The sequence below is a fragment of the Diorhabda sublineata genome, chromosome 3, assembly GCF_026230105.1.
Source record: "Diorhabda sublineata isolate icDioSubl1.1 chromosome 3, icDioSubl1.1, whole genome shotgun sequence".
NCBI classification, from domain to species: domain Eukaryota; kingdom Metazoa; phylum Arthropoda; class Insecta; order Coleoptera; family Chrysomelidae; genus Diorhabda; species Diorhabda sublineata.
The window spans coordinates 36,779,375-36,804,689 of NC_079476.1; the positions used below are offsets into that span (position 1 = coordinate 36,779,375).

At 33.0% G+C, this 25,315-nt stretch overlaps 1 protein-coding gene across 2 annotated transcripts in view; it reads right to left on the reverse strand.

Annotated features, from left to right (window-relative positions):
• LOC130441505 (sodium-dependent transporter bedraggled) overlaps positions 1-25,315 on the reverse strand; it is a 52,818-nt gene that overhangs the window by 20,422 nt on the left and 7,081 nt on the right. For both annotated transcript variants that reach the window (XM_056775222.1, XM_056775221.1), the window contains exons 2-4: positions 19,098-19,696; positions 17,010-17,254; positions 15,631-16,248 (exon numbers count right to left, since the gene is read on the reverse strand). In XM_056775222.1, the coding sequence (XP_056631200.1) occupies positions 15,631-16,248; positions 17,010-17,254; positions 19,098-19,696 (1,462 nt within the window). The remainder of the gene's footprint in view (positions 1-15,630; positions 16,249-17,009; positions 17,255-19,097; positions 19,697-25,315) is intronic.

Sequence of the window (25,315 nt, forward strand, 5' to 3'; positions counted from 1 at the left end):
CGTACAACATAGTTTTACTGACTGCGAAGTAACAGAACTATAACAGATGGTACTGGTATAATAATTATATCTTCGACATCAACATTGTCATTACAATGAACACATGATTATTGTTGTTGACATAGTCAAACTAGATATTCTTCACCATCTGGTTGATTACGAATACAGTTTGAATCATGAATATGATACAAAACGAAAACAATAACGAAAAAAAAAACGGTAGAACAGATTTTGTTGAGATAGGTTAGCGGAAAAAAGGATTCCTCTATTAATTTATCAAGCATTTATTGTTTTAAAAGATAATTGTAGGCCAGAAAGAAGTAAATTTGATATAATAAAACGTTGTTAATTCATTTATTGAATTATAACTGATACATTTCACAATGCGAGAAACTTTTGTTTTCCTCGGATCAGTTTATTTGTTTACATCGATATTAAAACTTTTTCTCAAGCGACATTGTCTATTCCAATAAAAAGTCAAAAGTTTTTGCCCATTCGTAATACATTCATTAAATTTTAAAATAATACTTGATACTAGAGCATTTTTATATTTCTTCGGTGATTGCGATGACATATGTTTGTATTAATTCTATTAATATTAGTTAGTATTCGATTATTTTCGTTCTCGCAAATTCAGACTTGTAACTTTTCAAATGGGTAAAACCCAAGGAACTATCGGTTGAAACTTCTAGGCAAAAATAGCCGTACCATTGCTGCTGAATTAAAAAAACCTCGACGTACCGTGGACTACAACGTGAAAAAATATGCATCCACCAAGAGCTTAGGCCCTAGAAAACGTTCAGGATGGCATCGAAAATGTGATAGATGAATCACGGATCTAGAGATATCAGCCTTTAAATACTTCTACAGTGAAAAAGGGATTGAGAGAAGCTGGTCGTTTTGGAAGAGTGGCAGTAAAGAGAATTCGTTTGAAGACTTTTGAAGTGGGCTAAATAACATAAAAATTGGACGCACGAAACTGGGAGTTGTTTTGGAAGTGGGCTGAATAACATAAAAATTGGACGCATGAAACTGGGAGTTGTTTTAGAGGAAGGTCAAGTGGAGAACTGGTGAAAATAAGAAGGATTTTAAATGTAAGTATAAAAATATTAAAGAAAAATGTAGTACTGTAGCCTGATCAACAGATAATTTATCTAACGATCCCAACCATTCCTCGAGCCGAGCCTCGAGAGACAAATATACTGAAAGTAATGATTTCGTCGTCATAGTCGCTCAACCTAAGCCCGATTGAGTTATGCGAAAAATTGAATATAGATTTTAGAGATATCTACAAACAATTTTATCTAGGATAATGCTCGGACTTACTTTGTAAAGATTGTTATAGAGCAGTTGACTGAAATTAATAAACAGATCATAGAGTGACCACCACGTCAGCATGACTTACATCCAATAAATCAGAATGGGATGTTTTATAGAGACTGTTGGCATCTTGTACCTATCCCAAGTATTTTATAAGAGTTATTGGCAAATATTTCTCAATTAACTATTCAAAACCTTAATAACAAGCTTCCTCGCGTCATTGAAGTTGTCTGATCGCCAAGTTTTGTTCAATGTCTGCAAATTTAATTGAACATAAATGTGTACATTTCGAAAGTGTTTCAAAAAAATTGTATTACGTTATTGGAATAAATATCCTTTGTGTATGTTGTCAGTTGATCTAATAATGAACAAAGGATTATATAACTCATTTTTTGGCAAACATTCAAGTAAATACTTTCGAAATTGTAATACCAGTACATTATGAAAAATTGTAGTAATGATAATTATCACACCGACAATTAAAGAGTCTGGATACGAATATTATTCCTTTCCTCTATAAAAGTAAATAACAATACATTATGAAAAAGTTACAGTATTCTAAAATATAATAAAACTAATAAATTTTAAGTTTATAAAATGGAAGTTTCAGAAAACGATTAACAAGCCGTCAATTTTCTAGAACCAACTTACTTAGAAAACAAATGAAACAACACCATGAGTATTCCGTGTAATAAAAATCGTTGCACTTCAAACACAAACAAATGTCAGACAATTTCGCGCATCATGGTCGTCGAAGAGCGGAAGAGTACTGCTGATACCATTGGTACCTTCATCAGTGCCGAGGAAATACACACCGTTACCGCTCGAGATCGGTGACCTGTCCTACTAGATGGACGATCGTTCTCTTTATGTTACTACTTCGACGACCGTACTGGCGGCAATGAAAGTGTGGCACTACTAAGTTAGTAGTGCAAAGAATCGATAATTACGAGGGCGGAATTATCTGTGGTAACGCTCTTTTTCATCAAATCATATTATATAAGAGTTGAAGTTACCCTATATCAAATTAGAACTCGATATTTTTTTCATTTTTATAGTTCCACTTAATGCACCGCTGCCTCTATCTGTCTTTTTCACTATTTCTTAAAATGTTCATCGCCATTCTTAAAAAAACAAACTGAACAATCATCATTACGTCCCTATTGGCATACCTACCAAAATTTATTACACAAAACATGTTTGAAAAGGAGAAGGTAGTACTAAGAAAAGCAACATACCGCGCATAAGGAATAACGTCGAAGTCACCATTCAAAAAGTCGACCAAGCCCTGATGATATTAAAAAACAAAAAATTCCAGGACAGGATGGAGTCCATAATGAACTACTGAAGTACGGTGGCCAACATCTCACACAAGTACTTACAAATCTTATCCAAAAAATTCTGCTACTTTAAAAAAGAGATAAACGAGAATCGGTTAACTACAGAGATACATACAGAGATAAAGTTGAAATTGAAACTCGTTACAAAAGTTATCAGCAACAAAATGAACTCGATCACAATACTAGAAGACGAGTAGCAAGGATTCTGGTCAGGAAGATAGTGCGTAGTATTCATCCTACGCCAATTGGTTAAAAAATCCATAAAATATAATATAAATCAGTATTCCTATGCGTCAATGTCCTCACAAAAGCTTTTGACCGTATTACAGTAGACAGACAACAAACCAAATCATGTTATTCATCATAATAATGGATGAAATCATAAAAAAGATGCAACTAACAAAGAAATAAAAATTCTGTGCTATCCGATTATATCTTTAATCTAGGAAACCCCAACAAAAGAGCCCATCAGATGAAAATTAGAACTCAAGAATTCAAGTACCAAGGGGACAAGTAGCTAGAGCAATAATGTCTTCACAACGCAGTGTAGCGGAACCTAAGACAAGAAATAAAGGCACGAATTTAGAAAGCGACAATCATACCTTTAATGACCTATGAATCAGAAACAAAACCAGAAACAACTCTTGGAGACCACAGAAATGCAATTTCTCAGGCGGATCTCGGGAAAACCAAAGACCGGGAAAGAAGCGAAAACATCATGTAACGTAGATAACATTAACGAATGGTATCACAGCGTAAAAAACAATGAAACCAACGTATAAGTCGAATGACAAAAATCTCCAATTGGAACACGGACTAGAATTTGACCACGAAAGTGGTGGAGTGGAAATCTAGAGCTAGGATGAGGAAAGATATCGAAGAGGGAACAGGCGTTAGATTCATTATGGAAGAAAGAAGGAGATTTGAAAAATTTGAACATTTCAGGTTCATAACTTTGCAAAAATGTTTTCAGGTAAAACATTTAGTAAACGAAGTCGTAAACCGTGCGCGAAGCAAACTATTTATGGCCTCTTCTGTCTCTTTACGTAATTTTGGAGGTGTGCAATTAAATTCTTCACCTCGTTCTTCGCCCATTTCCTTGTATTTTTAAACAAAACTTTGAAATAATTTTATATTTGACGTATCATCAAATAAAAATTGAAAACTTTCAATTGTTCGTCTAGTTTTGTTTATCAGTGTTACCACTCAATTATAGTTACCACAATAAATCAACTATTAAGTACAAATTTCTTGGTTGATCCGTCTCTGTCTGATACTTGTTCATCTAATATTTTTAAAATTACTGTTAATCCTAAGAAAATGTAATTGATGCATTTACAATGTAAACAAGTGTTCTGTTATGTTCTTTTATTATATTATTCTATTATTCTTTTTTTACATGAAACAGTATATTCCTATTTCTTACTTCATATCATATTCTTATTTACCCAAAAGTGGGTAATATAGAAGGGATTTTATCACGGGCTAGAGATGATTTGACTCCTTCCCACACTTAAATTTAAAGCGTAGTTTAGTATACAAATATCACTTTGGAAATAGAAACAGTCTCACGCCAAGAAAACAGACAGGAGAAGAAATCACATTGCCAAAAATTAAATTACAATAAACTAAAATAACAGGAAGATTAAAAATGAAAAACACGTCCTCGAGGACAAGAAAATCAAGCAACTTCAAATAATAATAATAAATAGAAACTGTTTTTATTGGACGATTTTCAACAAACTCTTATGAATCCCATACAGATGTTGCCAAAGCCCCAAATAGCTTTTTATCTTTTATGTACATCCACACAGATGGTCAGCAACTGTGTTGACCTTCACTTTTTCTTTATAGATATGAGGTATGTTTAGGAATTGAAAAGGTTCAGTTACAAATTGATATTTCGAGCAGCCACGTAATTTTAACAACAAATAAGTATAAATCATGTGAAGTAACTGTCACTCTATTATGTTTTAAGACAGCTTACAGCAAAACATGACCGTTTATTTACGATTTTTTCATCATGCAATAAACCAGATGCTGACCCTCGTTCCATCCCGAAAATTGTCTGGCACTTGAAAGAATGCGGGACCGTTTGAAGCCCATTTTAAGTTAAAAAATGTGATACCCGTTTCACACGGTTTATTTCGACAAACTTATAACTAATTTACAATTAGAGATAAATCGTGTGTGGTGTATTTCTTTTCCAATTCCAGTGAATCATCAATCTTCACAAATATTTCATCGATTCGTTGCATCGATTTGAACAATATCGTTCTAACAACATCCTTGGTACACGATCACTATTTCTTAGGTCCTGGACTCCACAGTCGAAACATCATTGAAATAAAAAAAAAATTTGACAAATAAACTCACAAAGAATTGGAAGTGGAAAGCAGAAAATTCAAATCCGTTTCAATAGTGTTTTTGTGAACATTATTTTTAGACTAATTCGAAGTTCTGTATTCTAACAGATAAAATTTAAATTTGGTAGGTCAGTGGTTTATACATAGTTATTAAATCAGTCAAAAACTACCATTAAAACATCTGAAGAAAAAATTTTAAAACTGTCCTGGACAATAAGATTACCCGGCTGCTATCAAATGATTCATAACTGAAATTTCTCGGTACTTCTGTAGGTATTGTCCTGTTTTTACAAAGGACGAATCATATAGTCTTATATCATGATGATTACCACAAATTTTTGTATCCCTTCTACCTTTATTCGTTGATATATCCTACATCCACTGTGTTCTTGAATTCCGTATTCTTAAGTTTTGATTTGTTTGCAGCATGTTTCTACAGATAAACATTAAATTGGATTGAAGCATTATTTATTACAAGAACATCTCAATTATTAACTTTTATTGTTTTAAGTTTAATAGACAAAAAAGGACCAATCAACTATTCAAATCAATTGTAGATACGAAGATTAGTTAGTAGGAATGTCGCAGTTCAAATTCTGATAGATTTTCTAGAACGAAAATGAAAAATTTCGTTTTTATATGACATCCACCCTATAGTCCCGACCTTTTAACTAGTGATTATAACTTTCTAAAAATTTCTACCGCAGAACAGCGTTTTGAGGATGCCGAGGGGCTGCGTGCCACATCTTGGTTGGTGACTATGTAAAATAATAGAATATTAGTAACTCTTCAAGATGTAGTTGATAAATTTTTATATCGTTTTTATTTTTTTAATCCTACTCATCTCTATTATCTTTAATATATTCTTAATATATTCTAGTTGATTCCGGCTCAGGATGTTTGTAACTAGATTTTCATATCTCAGGTTTGATTAGGTTAGGTTATTGTATTTGTATGAATCTCGACATTTTTGAAAAGTTTACATATAGGTACCTGACAGTTGTTCAATTTTCCTTACTCAATTTAAATATTTTAATAATATCCAATTCATGGCATTTTAAATTTCTTTGATTGAATTTACCATACCAAAAGGACGGATTTACTACCGCTCGTATCAATGACTTTTTAATCTATTTTGCAAATATCGATATGTTTATCCCATGTTTACAGCATTATCGAATCGAATGATTAATTAAATAAAGAAAAACTAGTTGTTTTATGTTGTAACTGAATTCTACCCTGAATATTTGACATAACATTTTATTGAAACAAACATGATAATTCACAAAACCTTGTCGTTATAAAATGGATCGACAGCACAAAATAGAATTGTTTCGTTAATCAAAACACTTTTCATATCCATTGTTTATTTATTATTGTATATTGTCTCGAGACACGCGTTCATTCAAAAATGGCAAAGTCTCGATCGAAAGTGGGTCGCCGTAGCAAACGCTGATTTCAACAGTTGGTGCGAAATACTCGTAAATGTGCAGAAATGATCAGAAATATATTTAGCAATCAATTTAATAGTCAACTACCTAAAATGGACCATACGAAATTACAAAATATTACGATGTGTTCTATAAATAAGTATCTTGAGTTAAATATTGTCATTTCTAAAAACAAATTACAAATATATTAATAGAGTCTGAAAATATATGGCGATGTTAAAATGGCAGAAGGTATCTGTACAAGACAGAGAACTAACGATGATACACAATAAGTCTAAAGTAACCAAATATTTCGATCGCAAAGAGCAAGATGGTTAGGACACAAGGCCAGATGGTCACAGCAGAGAATTGTGAGAATGGTTCTGGAAGGAATAGAACGAGACAAAAGAAGAAGAGGACGCCCAAAGAAAAAATGGCTACAGGAAGTAAGGCGGGAAATAGATAAGGTAGGAAGTATCGAGTGGACAGAAGTGAGATTGTGGTTAATAAAGCATGGAAGTGTACTCTTTTTAATGTGTATTCCAAACTTTAAAATACTTAATTAAATGAAAATTGAGGCGTCTTGGTAAAGTTAGGTTAGGTTAGGTTAGTTTAATCTCTGAATTCTTCATAGATCTATTTTCATCCATTCCCGGATTCCAAAAGGAGCATGGCATACGTGTTGATTTCCTGGGCTGAGTTGCCTGTATGATATCTCCGTTGGGTAGCTGCACATTTCCGTTTATGACAATACCTTCTTGGATGTGTAGTCTTGCATTAAGAGTGAAGAATATAAACAATATAGGAGGTGGGACCGTTAGAGCTTCTGTCAGGTTTGATGTTTAAACTGTACTTCGTATTATTGAGCATGTTTATCAATAATATTATCATCATTGTTGAAATCTAATATAGTAATAACACATGAAGCAAATGCCTTATTAAGAAAAACAAACCAGATAGAAATGACTAACTTTTCAAGCTAATATATAGGTATTAAGTATATATACCAAAATGAATGTTAATTAACTATTGAAATAATTTGGCTTATAATAATAATAATAATAAATACAACACAAAATGAATATCAAACTTGTGAGAATTTGTTAATATCATCTTATTAAAACATAATGAAAATTAGAAACAATGAACTAATAATACTGGTCAACAGTGGTTTTGGTGTCGAAGATTTTGGAGGTGATTTCTTATGAATTTGATGCTCTGAATTCAAATATGCTATTAGTTTTTGCCTATCAGCTCGAATTTTTAAGATATCAACATTTTTGTGAATTTTAAAAAACTATGGTTTAAAGAAACAAATTAAACAAGGAATTTTTATTATATTACTCAGATATTACAGATATTATTCATTATATACAATAGAAAACAGAAAAACTCACCATTTAAACCAATTACTCACTAAACATTTCAGAAACTTCTTTTGCGTTCTTATATTCTTGAATATATTTTAGAACAATCCCGTTTTGTTTTAAAGACCAGCAGTAATCTGCCATTATGTGAGTATTCCATCTTCCTTGATAGCCATCTTACATACATTTTATATCTTGGTGAAATCTTTCACCTTGTTCCTCACTAATGTCGCCTAAATGATCAAGAAAAGGATCTAAGTGGCTGTGTAAATAGTGCCCCTTAATGCTCATGTTACACCCAAGTGATCTGAAATTATTCAGCATCTCATTGACATAATTTTCGGCTTTGTGTTTACCCAGAAAATTTTGGACAACTGAAACAAATGAATTCCAGGCGTTTAGTTCAATCTCAATCATTGAATTTATGAAGTCGGGGTCTTTAATAAGCTGTCCTGTTTGTGGGCCATCAAATATTCCTGCTTTAATTTTTTATTTACTTAGCTGAGGGATTTTTTTCCCTATATAAGCAAAGCATGATCCATTCTTATCAAGAGCCTTTACAAACTGCTTCATTAGACCCAGCTTGATATGCAGTGGTGGAAAGATGATTTTCTCTCGTGGAACTAAAGGATCATTGCAAGCTTCTTCTACTTGAACTCATTTTATTTCCATTCAAGAACACAAATACAGCAATTCACATTAACAATCTACGTTTTAGATTCACTTTTCAACAAATCGTTACTAAAGAGAAATTTCTATCTATCTAAACCGCCGGAATTCACAAACAGACCTCAACTCTCAACTGCAGTTGAAGTTTTGAAGGTCACTTCAGATACTGGACAGCTCCATCTATCGGATTTTTATGGAACTAACCGTATGACACTAATAAGTAGGATTAAATCCCACCTGTTAACAGTTTGTCAACCAATCAGTTAGATATCTCATATTGTTGGTCTTCCTTTTGTAATAAATGAATTAAAATAACAATTATTTTGTAAAATAATAAGTTATTTCATAAATATTATTATTTTAAATTCAATTTGTTACAAAAGAAGACTGACAATAAGGAAAATATACAAGAATCTATCCCTGTATAAATTTTACAACACTCATACTTGAAAGTATTAAATAGAAAAAAGCATTGATAGATAAGTGAATTTATCTAAAAATCTAGAGCTGATACAGAAAAACTGCTTCCATATTTAGATTCAGCAATAAAAATATAGTTAAAATCAGCTCAAAAATACTAGGCACCCAAAAAAATTTTTTTTGTAGGCCTGTGTAATTTATTTGAGTGATTTAACGAGAGGGGAACAATTTAATGTCTTGACCTTCACGGTTATATCCTATCGCTATTGATCCGCTTTTGTGTATGCCAGTTTACACATCCTTTTTTTTATTATGTTTACCTACCTGATCTATATATCAGCGTTGAATCATACAAAATACCAATTGTTGTACTAAAAATAGAACTCGAGGGTGATTTGATTGAAAATGAATCAAGTTTAGCTTGCCCCAAATTATAACAAAACGGTTTATTCTAGATTGTAGAAGAATAAGATTAGTTTTTATTTTACTACTTAAAGAGGACAATTTAAATCACATATGATTCGGTCTTTATAGAAAATTGAGAAATATACTAAGCCAGATTACCACTATTTTTAAGGGAAACTAATTTTAGGCTATTTTTCTGTTAAATTACTCAACTCCTGAAATATCAAATTAAAGTGATCCCTTATTTCCCAAGTCGTTACACCTTTTCAAAAATACAAATGTTTGATCTTTGTTTTTATTACTTTTTAAGAGAACAAAACAAAATTAATTTTATTCAATTCATAGATTATTTTCTAAAATCTGGAACTATCTACATGCAGCTGACATTTTTTTCTTCATAATTTTCAAACGTTGAGTCTCTGTTTTGTAAACAATCCATCCATTAGAAAATCTACCATGGAATTTGGAGACACTATATCTTGTTGGAAGCTAATAAGATCTTTCTTTTAAAAAGGTCGAGTTTGAAACAGGGAATCTTTTTATTCAGAACAAACTTACAAATATCTGTCGCTCTTTTCTATTTCTAGCTTTTTCCATGTTATTTGTCCTTTAAAATTTTCGACAATTGTGTTTTTCCAAGATATCTTTTCCATTTTTCTAGCTTACTAAATCCTTTTTGGCGATCTGTTGTTCTACATTCTACAATGGTGTCCAAACCATCAAGGCTGTTGTTTTCCCATTGTTTTGATTATAAGTCTCTTATTTTTTCTTGTTTAGACATTTTAAAAGGAGTGGGATTAATAGATCAGCAAGAAAGGGGGACAAAATAGATCCTTTGGTTGCAGTGTATACGAGACCCAAATCCATACAAGCTCACATACATCATATAATTTAAGTTGATTCTTCAAGAACCGTAGAGTGGAGGATTAAGACATTTAATATACAGTAAATCATAAACTAATCCTTAATAAAGTATACTCACAAATAGTATCAATTTAATTGATAGGTGATATTTCTCTTGAAACCTTCAGTAACTTGATAATTGCCACAAAACCACCACAAAAATGACCTTAACTTTCTACCACACCAGCAACAAGTTTTTTTTCGATTTTTGAAATTAAAATCAGATTGATTTCGATGTAAGTATTAAATTTCAAAATACCAGCACAAACTTGGTATACATTCAATCACTTCACTTCAAACAAAAATACATTTTAACAAAATTGAAACAAATGAAACGTCACGAAACTTTGTTGTGAAATTAAAACAATATCACTAATTACGTGACTAATTATGAAAAAAAAGGAGGTGTATATATAGTTTTAATCTGAACGGTTATTTATTCAAGAATATTTGAAGTTGCTACATATATACAAATTATATAAATTATTAGGAAGAAAAATGAAACAATTCCAAACATCTCAATTGAGTCACTTCATAAGATTTCTTAAATTTCTTAAACTAAATCTTCATATGACATTGAAAACGAATTAATAGATATGAATATCAAAATATGTTTTGAGCAATTTTCAGTCCTTGATATGACAAAATTTAAATTTCATTATTCCAAAAACAAGCTATTTCTTGCACGAGGCGTGATCATAAAGTATTGACTATTATTTTGTTCAAAACAAAGGTAAATACTTGATGAAGTTTTCTCTTCCAAAGTACTATTAGTCGGTAACACTGAAAGCTCCGTATGCGTAGATTCCTATTACCGATATTACCGAAACAATGTAAGAAAATTATTAAAAAAATGAAAAAATGTTTTACCGTTATCGCGGGTATTAATTTTTTTAATGTATTCGACAGTAAATTTTATTGGCTTTTAGACAAAAATCACGCAAACCACTTTTTTGCCGGAAGGGTCTGGCATACCTATTTGAAGTGTGTGTGTAAAATTTCTCCATCAGAGTGATAGAATATCTGGTAAAAATTTGAAGCCAATCGGTGAGTTGCCGTTTTCGGAACTCCTGCTCGAAATGGGCTTAAAAGTAAATAAAAATGAAAACTCAGCAAAAAGCCACAAATTAAAACGGCAGCGAAGTGAAACCGTAAACAAAAGTTGATTGTCGTTGAATTTTCATTAATTACATTAAAAACCTTCTCCATTGAATTAATAAGTGACATCGATAAATAATACTTAGAAAATAACCCATACTTTCACCTAATAAATAAATGTTTGTTTTCGATAACGGCAAGTATGAATGAATCATATCTTTGTAGACCTTTAGATGAGACGACGAAGATGTTTACCAAATAAAGAAACGAAATTGCGAAATAAATACTGTGTTGTTTTCTCTACGGAAGTGGATTGTTGTCATGAAGTTAAAAGTTGCCAAATATGGGTCAATGGGTGGAAAGAGAAAATGTAGTACGAGTAGAGGTTAATATTTTTTCAATCAATACACTACAAAAAATACTGTAACTTCCATAATAACCACAAAAATGTGTAATTTCAGAGCTGTAGCATATTCTTTCTACGGAGTTATTCGTTATTGACAGTGTATTAAGATGATTATTTAATTTAAACTTTTGTAAATAAAAACATCTAATCCCTGCAGATGAAAAGTTTTCATTTCTGAAATATGCCATATCTTAGATGAGAATGTAAGAAAAATACCTCAACCAGTACTATCTTATGTAATCAAGGAATCATAATAGTATTTTTCATTCATTATTGTTTTAAGCTTATTTTAAAGCGTTTTTTTTAAACTATATTTATTTTCCACCGTTTAGTTTGATTTAATGGCAAATTTGAGCCCACGACCGGCGAATCCGGAGGTTGACGCCTTAGTCCGCTCGGCTATCGAATGCAATTAAAGTGGTGGGATGTTTACGATACTTTGAAAATGGCTGCTTTCAAACAACTAGACCAAGTAAAAAGAAACTAATGAACAGGTACACCAGGTTTCATAAAAAAAAGCAGAAAACGTCGAAGACTTGACTTCACACAGACATACACATATACCTAGTCCTGACCTGCCACTCTCAAAATGCAACATTCAAAGAATGATGCATTCCTTCATCCTCCCATATTTCTTTCGATGATGTCTTCAATTTTCCCTGCTACTTTCTCCCCTTTCTACATCCATGAGTTCAATGGAAGTGTAGATGAACGTTCTTTTTTCTTTGTTTCTTTTCTTCGATGTTTTCTCGGCATTAGATGCCTGGTCTAGTCAGCAGCTGTCAAAATTAGATATTGGAATGAGTTCTCAGCTCTTTATATATTAATCTGAAGGTTTCCTCCATGATATCTACTATATATTCTTGGTCCCGCTCTTGGTAGATGTGCTGGATCCTACGAAGCTTGTCTATTGAAACAGACAGAGGTACAGAGAGAGGGGGGGAGATTCGCTGGGTTGGTTGTGAATGGGATATGAAACTTGTTCGTATATAGTGAAGGATATTTCAGGTTTGGCCTTTATATAGGCAAAAATTATCCAGTATTGTAGTGATGTTGTGCAGTACACCCACGGCCGCAAGAGGGGTGAAAAAAGGAAATGTTGAGAGCCAAAGGCTCGTCGAACCATTTGATAATGGACTCAGTTTTTATCATGAGTAAGGGCGGGTGCAACTGCAGTTATATTACTAGCTATCGTTGGCCATTCGGAACAAGTTTGTCAGATTACAGGAAAACTTGCAACACCCTTGATCCAGGCTTGTCAATTTGTAATGCTGTGAATTTATACTCTGTTCACTTTAAATTTTTTTCCATTTCCCAAATAAAATATTATTTTAATGTAAATAGATAATATTGATTATTATCGAACCTCTTATACGACTGATAAATTTCGTTATCTGATGATTGCAAATTAAGTTGTAGTCCATGCAATACTTTTTATAAAAAATAACGTTTTTTTTTTCGAAAAGTGAATTATAAGGCCTTTTGTCACCACCATATGTAGACAAAATGTATATATTACTTATTAGGGATAAATTCAGTCACGAATTGACTTAAAATGTTTTTCAAATGATTATTCATTTAAATGAGTTTCTAATCTAAGTGCTGAAAATAGCAAAATTTATTTTTAATTATTATTACATCCCAAGAGTGAATCTTTTGAAAAATTAATATAGACCATTCTTCTTTTTCAATCTATAAATGTTGTTAAAAATTAATTGCAAAATAGTTCACGATCGTATATAAAGAAGCGATTGGAGATACAAAAGCTATTGAACAAAGGAAGATTACATTAAAGGATTTTTTACACGCATTGGTTGCTTCGGTTACTTGTGTAAAAGGTAAAAACGAAGATGAAAAGTGGAACGGAAACACACCACAGTGAATCCGTAAATTCATTTTGTGCAATACGAGTGAGTCTCTCAAGGATTTTATTAATTTTATTACAAGATTTTTATGTATTACCCAATAAAAGTACCTAGATGCATTCTATAAATCTAATGAATTCAAATTAGGTAGTTCCTGAGAAAAATGAAGATATAACAAATATGACAGTGAAAGGTGCCATATAAACCTTTCTTATATATTTAATTACCCTTTTCTCTTTATTTACAACTTCTTGTTGCTTCTAAAACACTAAATCAATAAGTGAATAATTGCGACATAACAAAAATTGTGAAATTCGGATACATTATAATAATTAAAGATTAAAAACAACTCATGATACTAATAACCTAATAGGCAAGGTTGATTTTCCTAAATTTGTAAAAAAATACAATTCGGGTCATTGCCAGAAATGATTACTAAAAAAGACAACATCGTATTATCATATAATTGAATGGAATGTTTAGGTGTTGGATAATTCATTAGCAGGTTTACAAGAAGTTACAGAAGGTTTTAAAATGACTCTATGGAATCTTTTTCACACTCAACGTGGTACTGACCGAATTTCATGGGTTTTAAATTATTTTGAATGGATCTAATGGTGGCTCCACATTCTTCGTCCCATAAACAATTTTGACAGTATTAAAAAATGTCAATATTTTTGACGGTTTTAGATCAGTTTGAAATATCATATTGGTAAGTTTCTAAAAGAGGAAGTTCTCAAATATAGACCGTAATAACACAGATTCAAGCTAAAAATGATGATGGAACTGTCAGATTGAAGAAACTGTATTAAATACTCAAATTTCATTGATTTGCCCAAATAAATAAATTGACAATAAGTACAAATTCTCAATTTAATTCCACGCGCGATAATAGCCGTAGAATATTAAAAGCCAGAAATTTCGTAATGTAATCTTGTGGATCTGGATAGATTTGAACATTTTTTTGGGAATAATAAGCAAATTGTAAAACTAGGTATCGTCATGATGAAGGAGACAGTCGCTGATATACTTATGTAATAGGAAATTGATTGGAAAAGATGCTGGTTATGTATACGGATTATGATGTTGTTCTTTGTGGGAAACTAAATTCTTCTAAAACAGAAACAATTGCACAATGACACTCAGGAAGGGACTTCTGTCGTTTATTTTATCAGTCTGTGTTTCAGTTGAACCGCTGGAAATTGGCACCCTGGACGAACCAAGTTGATTAATGTGTAGTTTCAGTACACGTCCGGCGCGAACCACGGTTACAACGCCAAATTGCCAAGTTTCTTTATTATTGAGATAAAAGTGCACTTGAAACACATACAGTTCGGTCCGTACTTTCCTTCCTAGGTAGAATTCGGCTGGAGAAATTTCAGATGCAGTAGGGGTGGCTCTACACAACGGAAAAACTTCCCTGGCCTCCTCAGCCAGTGACGGTTTTTCTTCAGAAATCGCCACCAACTTTTGCTTGATCGTTTGGACGCTTCGTTGGTGGCTGGGAGTCCAAGTACGATAAGTTTTTGTGCATTATCCAAAATAATAATATTGTGGTGTCCATGTACAGAGAAAATGCCGTCCAGTAATTTGATGGTAGAACCAGAACTCGGGGCATACTTGTCAGTATCCTCACCTCCAGCCATCATCTGTTTTTTTATATAGATCGTTTCTCGGTCTTAACCAATTCATTACAATTTGTAAATGGGTCATAAATAGATAAACAGTTTTCAATTAATGTATCCCGAGCATCTTCAGCACTTATTCAACTCGAAACTAAAATTAATGCATTAATCAAGACCTATGTTCCACGACAGTCGATGCAAGCTCTAAGTAAGGCGGCTATAATAGAAGAATAACAAGCCTGAACTGGTTAAAACTTCTCACTAGTATGAGGCGTACTATTTGAAATGGATACAGCACAAGTAATTGCTGGTATAGAAATTTATTCACCGTATTTTCTTACTACACCTCGTATGGCAGACTTTGGCCGTATGATAAATATAATATTTTCGTTTTAAATATTTTTAATTTGACTCACCTTGTAGGACTAGTATTTTGAGTATCAGGTTCTTGAGTAGTTTGTGTAGTCGTAATAGGGGTGCTCGGAGTAGTCGAATCCACAGTCGAAGATATACTAGTTTCGCTAAAAGATAAACTTCTAAGTCTGGGAGACCTAGAAGACGCAGAACTACTTCGTGCCCTACCACTAGGTTCATTAGACACAGCACTAGCACGCGATCTAGATCTCGAAGCTCGCGAAGAATTCCGCACCGCGCTATCTGCGATCCGCGACGGCGCACTGACGGGTCGTACCGACGTTACCTCCTGAGGTTCCCCACTCGATGGAACTTCCCCTCCCGACGTAGCGTCGCCGTTCGGTAGTGGTAAATGTCGCAATCTGCGCATGGAGCTACGCAACCACGTGCTTTTGTTGACGTCTTCTTTGGGTTCTTCATCCATCACAGGTGCTGACGAACTGCAGGGGGCGACGGTTATACGAGGCGTTTCCAAGACAACCGTTCCGGTACAGCAGTTTCCGGCTGCGTGTGCGCGCCTCTCTAGGGTGATATCGCGTGCTACGTCCTGTACCCAACTCCAGTCAATTTCTTCGTCGGATTCACCAGCTGGGTACGGTTTCCGGCTTCCCGGGAAACACCTGGAAGTAATGTTTCGTACTATTATATCGAAAAATCTTTTAAATCAACCGTGATAATTGCGCACAGGGTCGGTTAACTTTATTTTTTAAACTAAATGACGGAGATTCAAATAAATAGTATTATTAGGAATTTTGCTTTTGAGAGCATCGAAGAGAAAACTCCGGTTTATAATATAAATATCTGAGTTAGTATACAAAGAAACTTTAAAAAGTAAGCAAATTTAATTTTGTGAGTGGGCCAAAAGAAAGTAGATACAATAATTGGATTCATTCACCGAGAAAATTTGAGACTTACTAAATTAATGCCAGAGAAATTTTTCATAACAACGCACTAGGTTTGTTCTTTCACTTCAAGAAGTGTTTATTTCTGCTCCGCTTATATGTGATACAGAGGAATTTAATTTCAATATAGACTTTATAAGAAAATATAGTTTTTACTGTTTTCTCATACATGTTATAATAAGCAGATGTATGTGAAGATCTGTAAATTATGGTGACTCTTACATAGGTATACTATCAAAGCTACGATGTACCAGATCTTGCCTGCGTTGGCTAATTATTAAAAAAGTCGAAATTTGGATGATCTCCCAATAGCTTTTTATTTGACCTCATAAATTACATCAATAATATAGTTGGTAACCTCATATGAATGTTTTGCTGTGTAAATTTATTGTGAGCATTGGTAGTGATTTAGAAAAAGCTGTACTCCGGTCTTTATAAAAATTTCGCAACTATATATTTTTATTAAAGCATTTTCTCACCTGGACTGTATACCACCAACCATTGCATCTGGTAATGACGATCGTTTCCTCCTGACCACGGCTACGGTATTTCTAGCCGGATGGTTCCTATTTTTCGGTTCACTGACTGTCTCGCAGGCTGATGAAGGTCTACGTTCCCGTTCATTCAGTTCTGTATTGACGTACGCGTTATTAACAGACCCGGAAGCCAAGTACTTCCTGTAGTTTTCCTCCATTTGACGTAGTTTGCGCCGCAAATCTTCATCCTAAATTATTTAGTAATTAGTAATGCTCTATCAAGTCGTCTGGTGTCAATTTTTAATAGAGGTGTACCAAACGTTTATGTAAGATTGTTCATTTGAGCTAAATACTTCCAGCTCTCTATTTTTTACTCTAACGATTACACCTAAATTACCTTTATAAAAGATGAAACAATATTCAAGAAAGAATTGACATGGCATAGACAAATGATGTGAAAGCATCCTTTTTATATATATATATGTAGAAAAATATCTTGAAGGGATCGTTAGCAAAAACTAATTTTGAAACGGCAAGGTGCTGGCAAGGATTTTAAGGTACAACTAGTGTTGCTTATTCGAAGCAGAAAAAAACTATTGCGACAGTTGCAACCGATGAAGACAATGAATTATTGAGAGTAGTAGTAGTAGAACTCAAACACCAGAAAAAGTACCAGACATACAGGTATAAGTCTTAGACTTTTTCTTCTTCGTGAAGCATGTTGCTTCAAATATCAGAACAAAAATTTGGCTGAAGTTATCTTAATAGAAGATTTCCAAACAGATGGATGGAAAGATCACAAGACCTGACTTTGATGGATTTATTTTCATGGGACGCGTGAAAAATATCGTGCGTAGTACTCTACTGACTACTTCCGAAGTTATGAAACTTTGAATTAGGACTATCTGCAGTTAAACCAAGAAAGATTAGACCAACAAACATCGTATTTTTGATTTGTTTAACTATGGAACATCCCGTATGGCTGGAAATAATTTTAGACGGTAGCCGTAAGTTATATGTCACCGTTTGCAAAGTTTAACTTACAGAGGGGGCTAGTAAAAACCTTTATTCCCGCGAACTTATTAGTTGAATTTTCGTAAACAAAAAATGGCCATATTTTCTTGTAAAAAGCAAGGCCGTGTGGAGATGCCTGTGAATATTGATCTTGAACTTCTGTAGGTTGTTGTGTTCGGGAAAGACGTGCCTTGGTAGCTGATTCCACAGACTTGTAGGTAAGTTCATGAGTCACGTCTGCTTGTCAAATAGGTGGTATTATGTTGGACAGATCTGCAGTAGAAGTATGAGCAAAATAGTGTCAAGTCTATGCTCTAAGCTGTCGAAGTTCTTGATCAACTCTGGATCGACTATAAGTTGAATTACTCTCTTCTGTATTGAATCAAACATCCTCTGGAATCTTGTAAAGGATTAGAAGCTGTTGTATATAGTATATATTTTGATCTTAAGGAGGGCTCCAAGTTTTTGTGAAACTGCCCTGGCTGATTTGGCCACGACATAAAGTGCTCCCAACCTCAACACTCAACAGATGAATTTGCGTTGATATTTTATGTACAGGAGGGACCGATTTCGGAGACTTCTTTTAAAAAACAGCAGTCTGGGTCTTTGCTGCAATACACTCAATCAGATTACTCCCAACCCACCCCAGAATGTTTTCAGTCGTAAGTTGAGCCTTTTTTGTAACCATATATTTTTTCTGGAAAACTAAATCTTAAAGCAAAAGCCTCTAACGAAAATAAATTCTTTGCTTAAATAAATTAAAGCAAAATCTTCTGGGTAATAACACATATCTAAATTATATCTTCATGCCATCTATTAATGATAGCTTAAGGCTAGTGAGAATTATTTGGAACAGGTATCTATTCTACTTGTAAAAGAAGAATTTGTATTTGGTTCTATTGAAACCAAATTGCATCATGTTCAAGACACAGGCGATTTGCTATTAACATTCCAACATAATTTGTGTAGCTTCTAAATTTAAAACTTTTATTTTATTTTTATTTAATTAATACCAAATTCATCATTCTTCCAAATTATAAAAAAAAATATTTAAAATCACCCTGGTATTAAACTTACCTTACTTTCTTCATTTTCAGCTACAATTTCATTCCCAATGTCGTCTGTGGTTATCGAACTTTCAACGCTCGGTTGGTCTTCGGTGCAATTGGACGAATAGCATTCATCCTCACTTGAACTGTCCTCCAAGGTCTTTAGGTAATTATCTAAATCTTCCAAACAATCTTCGATATCTTGTTGAACTTGTACGGAGCTAACCTCGCTGTTATTGTCTTCTTCATCGAGAACATCGTCGAGATTCTTCAATACGTTTAATGCTTCTATGTTGTCACATATTCTTAAAAATTCTTCATTATCTTCTAAACCGTTAATTATATCGTACGTATCGTCTATATCTACGAGAATGTCTTCGATGTCTATACTAGGTCGTCTCGAGATTATTTTCGGAGTGGATAGTTGACTTGCTGTTTGTAGTTTTTCTTCTAGCACGGGTAATTCGGTATCTAAAAGATTGTCGGATTCTTCTGACCATGCTTCTGATGTAGATATTGAAGAAGCTCTCGGGAGAATCGGAGAACCGACGTTTAAATCAATCAGGTCTGTTTCGTGAGTATTTGTTTCTGTAGACATGGTCGCATTGTTTGATTTTATGTCATGACCTGAAAAAAAATCGAAACTTTATCATATGAAACACAAAAAATATATCTACTTCATATATAAAATTTGATCTATGAATTTTTTTTTGACCATTATTTAGTAAAAACTAGACATATGTCTTGACTCTTGCTATAGTTAAGTGATCCAAAACAACCCTCTTCACAGCGGCGCATTATCATCAATTACTTATTTATTATTATGAACTCTAACCTCATTAAGTTATCGTTGCTATAAATTTGTCTGTGTTTAATCTCTCTGTCAGTTTTATATAATCCACTTCGACCCCATTGAGGTATCGTCTTCAATTATTATTAATGTGACTATAATTCTTTAATTTATTGTCGGTTGTGTAAAATACTGAAGTTTGCTAAATCGTAAAATTGATAGCTGATATCAGATGAATTTATGTTTATTATTGACAGTTTATCGTCTATTTTTTTTTATTTTGTCAACGTTAATGTTCAGTTCAAAAATATTTTGGTAAGACGGCTTAGAAATTGTCGGAAGTTCCACGCATACCAGATTTTATTGCATGTTCATTTGAAATCACCAGAGCCTTCATCAGCTGAAAGTATGTCGACGACAAATACAACATGGTTAATGATTGAGATCCCAAATCATGCAGACAAATTATATTTTAATTAACTACTACCTGCAGAAAATTCAATACACTCTATAGCCACTTTCTATAATATAAGAGAAATCACTTGATAACACCAAACACGTAAAACTTCAACACTATAATGGCAGAGTCAAATTTATCTCTTATTAAGTTGATTAGTGCAGACTGCGTCTTGACTTCCAGTGTCAGGACCTTTGTAATTAATTCATTTCAACCATTTGCCTTAATTATATACCTTCATAAATGATAATAATACCGTCTATTTGGAAGATGAATTCGCTGGTATTATCAGAAACCAACGAAAAAATATCAAGATACTCACGCAAGATCGTCAATACGGAATCACTTCCATTCAAAGATGTGGATCGAATAAAAAACTAGTAAGTAAATAAGGGTAAATAAAAATATTCATTTCTTCGAAATTGCTGGTCAAGTCACTATTGAAATTTCAAGCGAAGCAAATAAATCCCTTGAAATCATACAACTGGGAATTATTGAATCCACCATATTATTGTGGATATGTTTAAGAAGCAAAGATGAATTAGTGGAAATCGCTATAGAAATTCTCAGCGTAGCAGTAACATCAGCAGCCACTGAAAGATCATCCATCAAATGCAGTTAATGCAGTTGGATCCATAATATGAAAACAAATTGCAGGAAATCAAAGAAGGCATACAACTGTACTGTAAGGTGAACAGGCTTAGAAGGCAAAAATTAATTGTTGTAGATTGTATAGTAGTAATATCAGCGGCCGCCGACTTTCCATCACATGCAGCTGGAACAAGAGTAAAAAAATCCCTTCAAACCGAAGAAGATATACAATTGGAAATTATTGAATCAACCATAGTAAGGTGGAGAAGTATAGGGGGTAAAAATTAATTGTAGGAAGTCCCTATAGGGATTCTCAACGTACCAGTAATATCAGCGGCCACTAGAAGACTTTACATCACATGCAGCTGAAATTAGAGTAAGGAAAAAATCCCTTCAAATTAAAGAATGTATACAACTCGAAATTATTGATTCAACCATATTATGATGGAGAAGTTTATGAGGCAAAGATGAATTAGTGGAAGTCACTATAGAAATTCTCAGCGTACCAAGTAGCATCAGCGGTCACTAAAAGATTATCAATCACATGCAGCTGGATCCAGAATAAGAGAAATGCATGAAATCAAAGAAGACTTATAAATGGAAATTATCGAATTAATCATAGTAAGGTGGAGAGGTTTAAGAGGCAACAATGCATTGTTCGAAGTCGTTATAGACATTCTCAACGCACCAGTAACATCAGAGGCCACTAAAAGATCAACCATCTTATACAGCTAGATTCTGAGTAGGCAAAGAAATCGTTAGAAATGAACAAAGGCATATAACTGGAAATTGTTTAATCAAAAACCTCTTCCCAAATAAGATTTAAATGAGTGTGAGTCTCATGGACATCAGAAAATGAGAAAAAGATAACCTCTCCGAAAAACTTCTTCTTGACAGTAAAACTGAGTATAAGTTTTGGACGCTATTAATAATACTTTATGTTAAAACCACATTAGCACATCGTTTTTGTGAAGAAATAATTATGGTATTTGCGTAAATGCCTAAGATTTGTTTCCAGAACAAATAGAATTGAAATGTGCAAGACAAAAAATAAATAACTTTAACCATGTGCTATTTCGAATGAAATATATGTGCTCCGCGTCGATGTCTGTATATTTTTGAAAAAAAAAACAAAACAATTTGATATTTTTTCGCTAGATCTATGTCATTTGGACGTGGTGTCTGGAATGACGATGGTACAAATATGGGACGATAGGTGGTAGCAATATCAGAAGAATCAAAGATAATATCAAATAGAGTAGGAAAAACTGGAAGCTATACTGTCTTGATCAAATTGGTTAACCAAAGTTCCACTACAAGTCATTTTGTTTTAGAACATTTTTACCAACAAAAAGCTTGTTATTTTTTAAAAGTGTCATTTTCATACCAACATTACTTAAAACAAATCACCTTGACGGCAATATATTCTGAATAAAGAAAGTAATAAAACGTTCTTTATCAAAATATTTCAAATATTTATTATTTAGCTACGGGTGCCTGTATTGCACTAAAATCTTTGTGGGTCGAAGTGTTAACGTGTAGTTATACAATTCATTAATTAATCATGATTGGTTATGAAATTATTAATAACTAACTGATAATATATATTATACAGATTATTAATAAGTCACTTACACAATTGGCGAGAATAACTAGACTCAATGAAAATAATTTCTTTGTTTTTTATAGAATTTATTTAATTATTCAATATAGTTGCCTTTTAGGGCGGTACAATGACTAAAGCGTTCACACAATTTTTCAATTTCAATCATAAGCCTCAAAATACCCCTCGACAATTAACTTAACACATAATTTCTATCCAGTGAGAATCCTTTTGAGTTCCAACGTTCCAGCAACCAACGGTACGCAATATATAAATCAGGCCTCTAAAGCTGACGAGTTATTTTTCTTAACGTATCGGTCTTTCTCTGATTTCAGAATTCTTCTCCACAGGTCGCGATTCTGTACTTTTGCGCTACAATTCAGTTCTACCTCTCTAATACCCTTCAAAACTGCATCAAACCATTTTTTCTTTGATCCTTCTCTCCTCCTTATACCACCATTCCCTTCTTCAATGATTTTTTTTACAAATCTATTTCCTGGCATCTTTTTAGTATGCCCCAACCATCTTACTTTTGGGATTTTATGTTTCTTGTTACTGACATGATTATTTATACAAATTCTTGGTTTATTCTTCTTCTCCGTAGTCCTTAACTTCCCCAATTTCCCCAAAAGTTTTTGTGTATATAACTCCTCCTATAACAGTCTAAATAACTCCTTTGATTTTATGAATTTAATGTATGATCTCACTGCTTTACTTTCTTTGCCTATTTTATTATTTATTTCAGTCCGCTCTTCATTTTTATTTGACCTTCTATTTTTTCCTTTCCCGCTTTAATCTCTATGTATTCATTTCTACCAATCACATTTTGTCTTAGCACCATATCCTTCGTTTTCTCTTTCTTGATCCATAATTTTTACAGTCTCTTCTAATTTACAGAATGCTCTTTCCATTTATTTTTTTGTTCTGTTTATTTAAGCTAAATCGTTTGCATAAATGAACCCTGTTATTTGTATATTACTATCTCGTAAAATTTTTTCTAGCACCAGATTTAAAACCACTGTCGATATTGGATCTCCTTGTTTCAATCCTTCTTCAACCCTAAATTTGTCTGATAGAATTCCATCAGTCGTTACTCTACTGTGGGAGTTATCTTATTCTCTATTGAGCTGTAGCCAATCTAACACAAGGGTTCAGATTCTCAAAATACGCTTCAATTTCGACAATTAACTCTTATCTGCGCAAAATTTCTGTTCAGCGAGGATCTTTTTAAAGCCCAAACGCTCCAACAACAGTATAGTTTATAGTTTTTCCATTTTTAAAATAGTGGATGGGGTTCAGGTTCTACAAAGTGTTTAGTTAGGTTAGGTTCTACTATAGCCCTCTACTATAGCAAGTTTGCCTGATATTTCATTTCCCTCCACTCCAATGTATCCCAGAACCCACTGGAGGGTATTAATTTCATGATAATGAACTTTAATTATTTTTAAATTATTATCCTTTTTTAAAAATGTATAAATACTCAATTTACTTATGTGAATTTCAAAATAATGACAATAATGGCAACGTACTATTGACCTGGTTTCGATATTATTACTTTCGTGTTTCATGGTTTCATTTATTCGTCTCCCATTGTTTAAATTGACTTAGTTTCTGTAAGTTTTCATGACGATATACTGAACAGGTTGATTGCTTGGGAAGTATTGCATTTGAATGTACATTGTTCTTATCGAAACAAAAACACTGAATACGTTTTATTGTTTTCTACATGGATTGTAGAAATATATGAACCATATAGTTCGTTTGCCTTACTCACATACAACCAATTATCCAGACGACAATTAAATGTTTCTAGGAGGGATGAGGGTTGTGATACCTTCTGGATAACTTCTTAATATTGTTTTTTCTGGGAGAGGTAATCAGTAGTCTCTATATTGATAGTAACACCCGTTTTTGTCAAACAGAATATATGTTGTTATTATTTACTTGTCCTCGTTCCAGTAGAAATGGTAACAACAACAATTCTGCTATGTAATGTTTCCCTTGTTACGTCTATGTGAGCTATTGAAATTATTTCGACTATCTTAGAACATATTCTTTCTTATAGTATTTAATCTTATTAATAGAACTATTTTGTATTTTCTATTTCAACAAGTCAAGATGCTGTTTATATAGAATATAGCTGACACAACATTAGTACACAAATCAAATGAATTATGTGAATCAATGAGATAAATTCCGTTGCACTACAGGGAAAAATTTTTATAGTAACACTGTGTATATCGAATATAAACCATATTTAATAATACCTTTTCAGCCTTTCAATTTCATATTCAAATAAGATTATTTTCTAATTATAATAAGTCTTTTTGAAAATTTATTTGCAATCCGCTTAGGGACAATCCATATCGAAATAAACTATAGTTAAATCTGTTACAGATAGATCCTTTTAAATACTCATACTCATAACTTGAATGATTTTGTCTAGACTTACAAAAAAATATAGTTTACAAAATAACTTGATGCCGTTCTTGATGGGAAACACTCTCTTCGGCTATTTAAAAGGCACTCATAGTTAAGAACAAATTTATCGCTTAGTATTTGGAATCATTCATTATACAGGGTGTATTCGAGGTAATCTGGATTAAATGTTAGTCAACTACTTATAAATATAGAGAAATTACAAAAATTTGTTTGGATCATAATATCTCAACTAGATTAACTTTTCAGAAGCATCGCTTTTTGAGCAAAGTTTGGCTTGATCCACATTATTCGGACTGTTTTCTAGGAAAATTAACCGTTCACAATTGGTTTACTAACTTTAAGAGGCTGTCACCGTTGAAAACA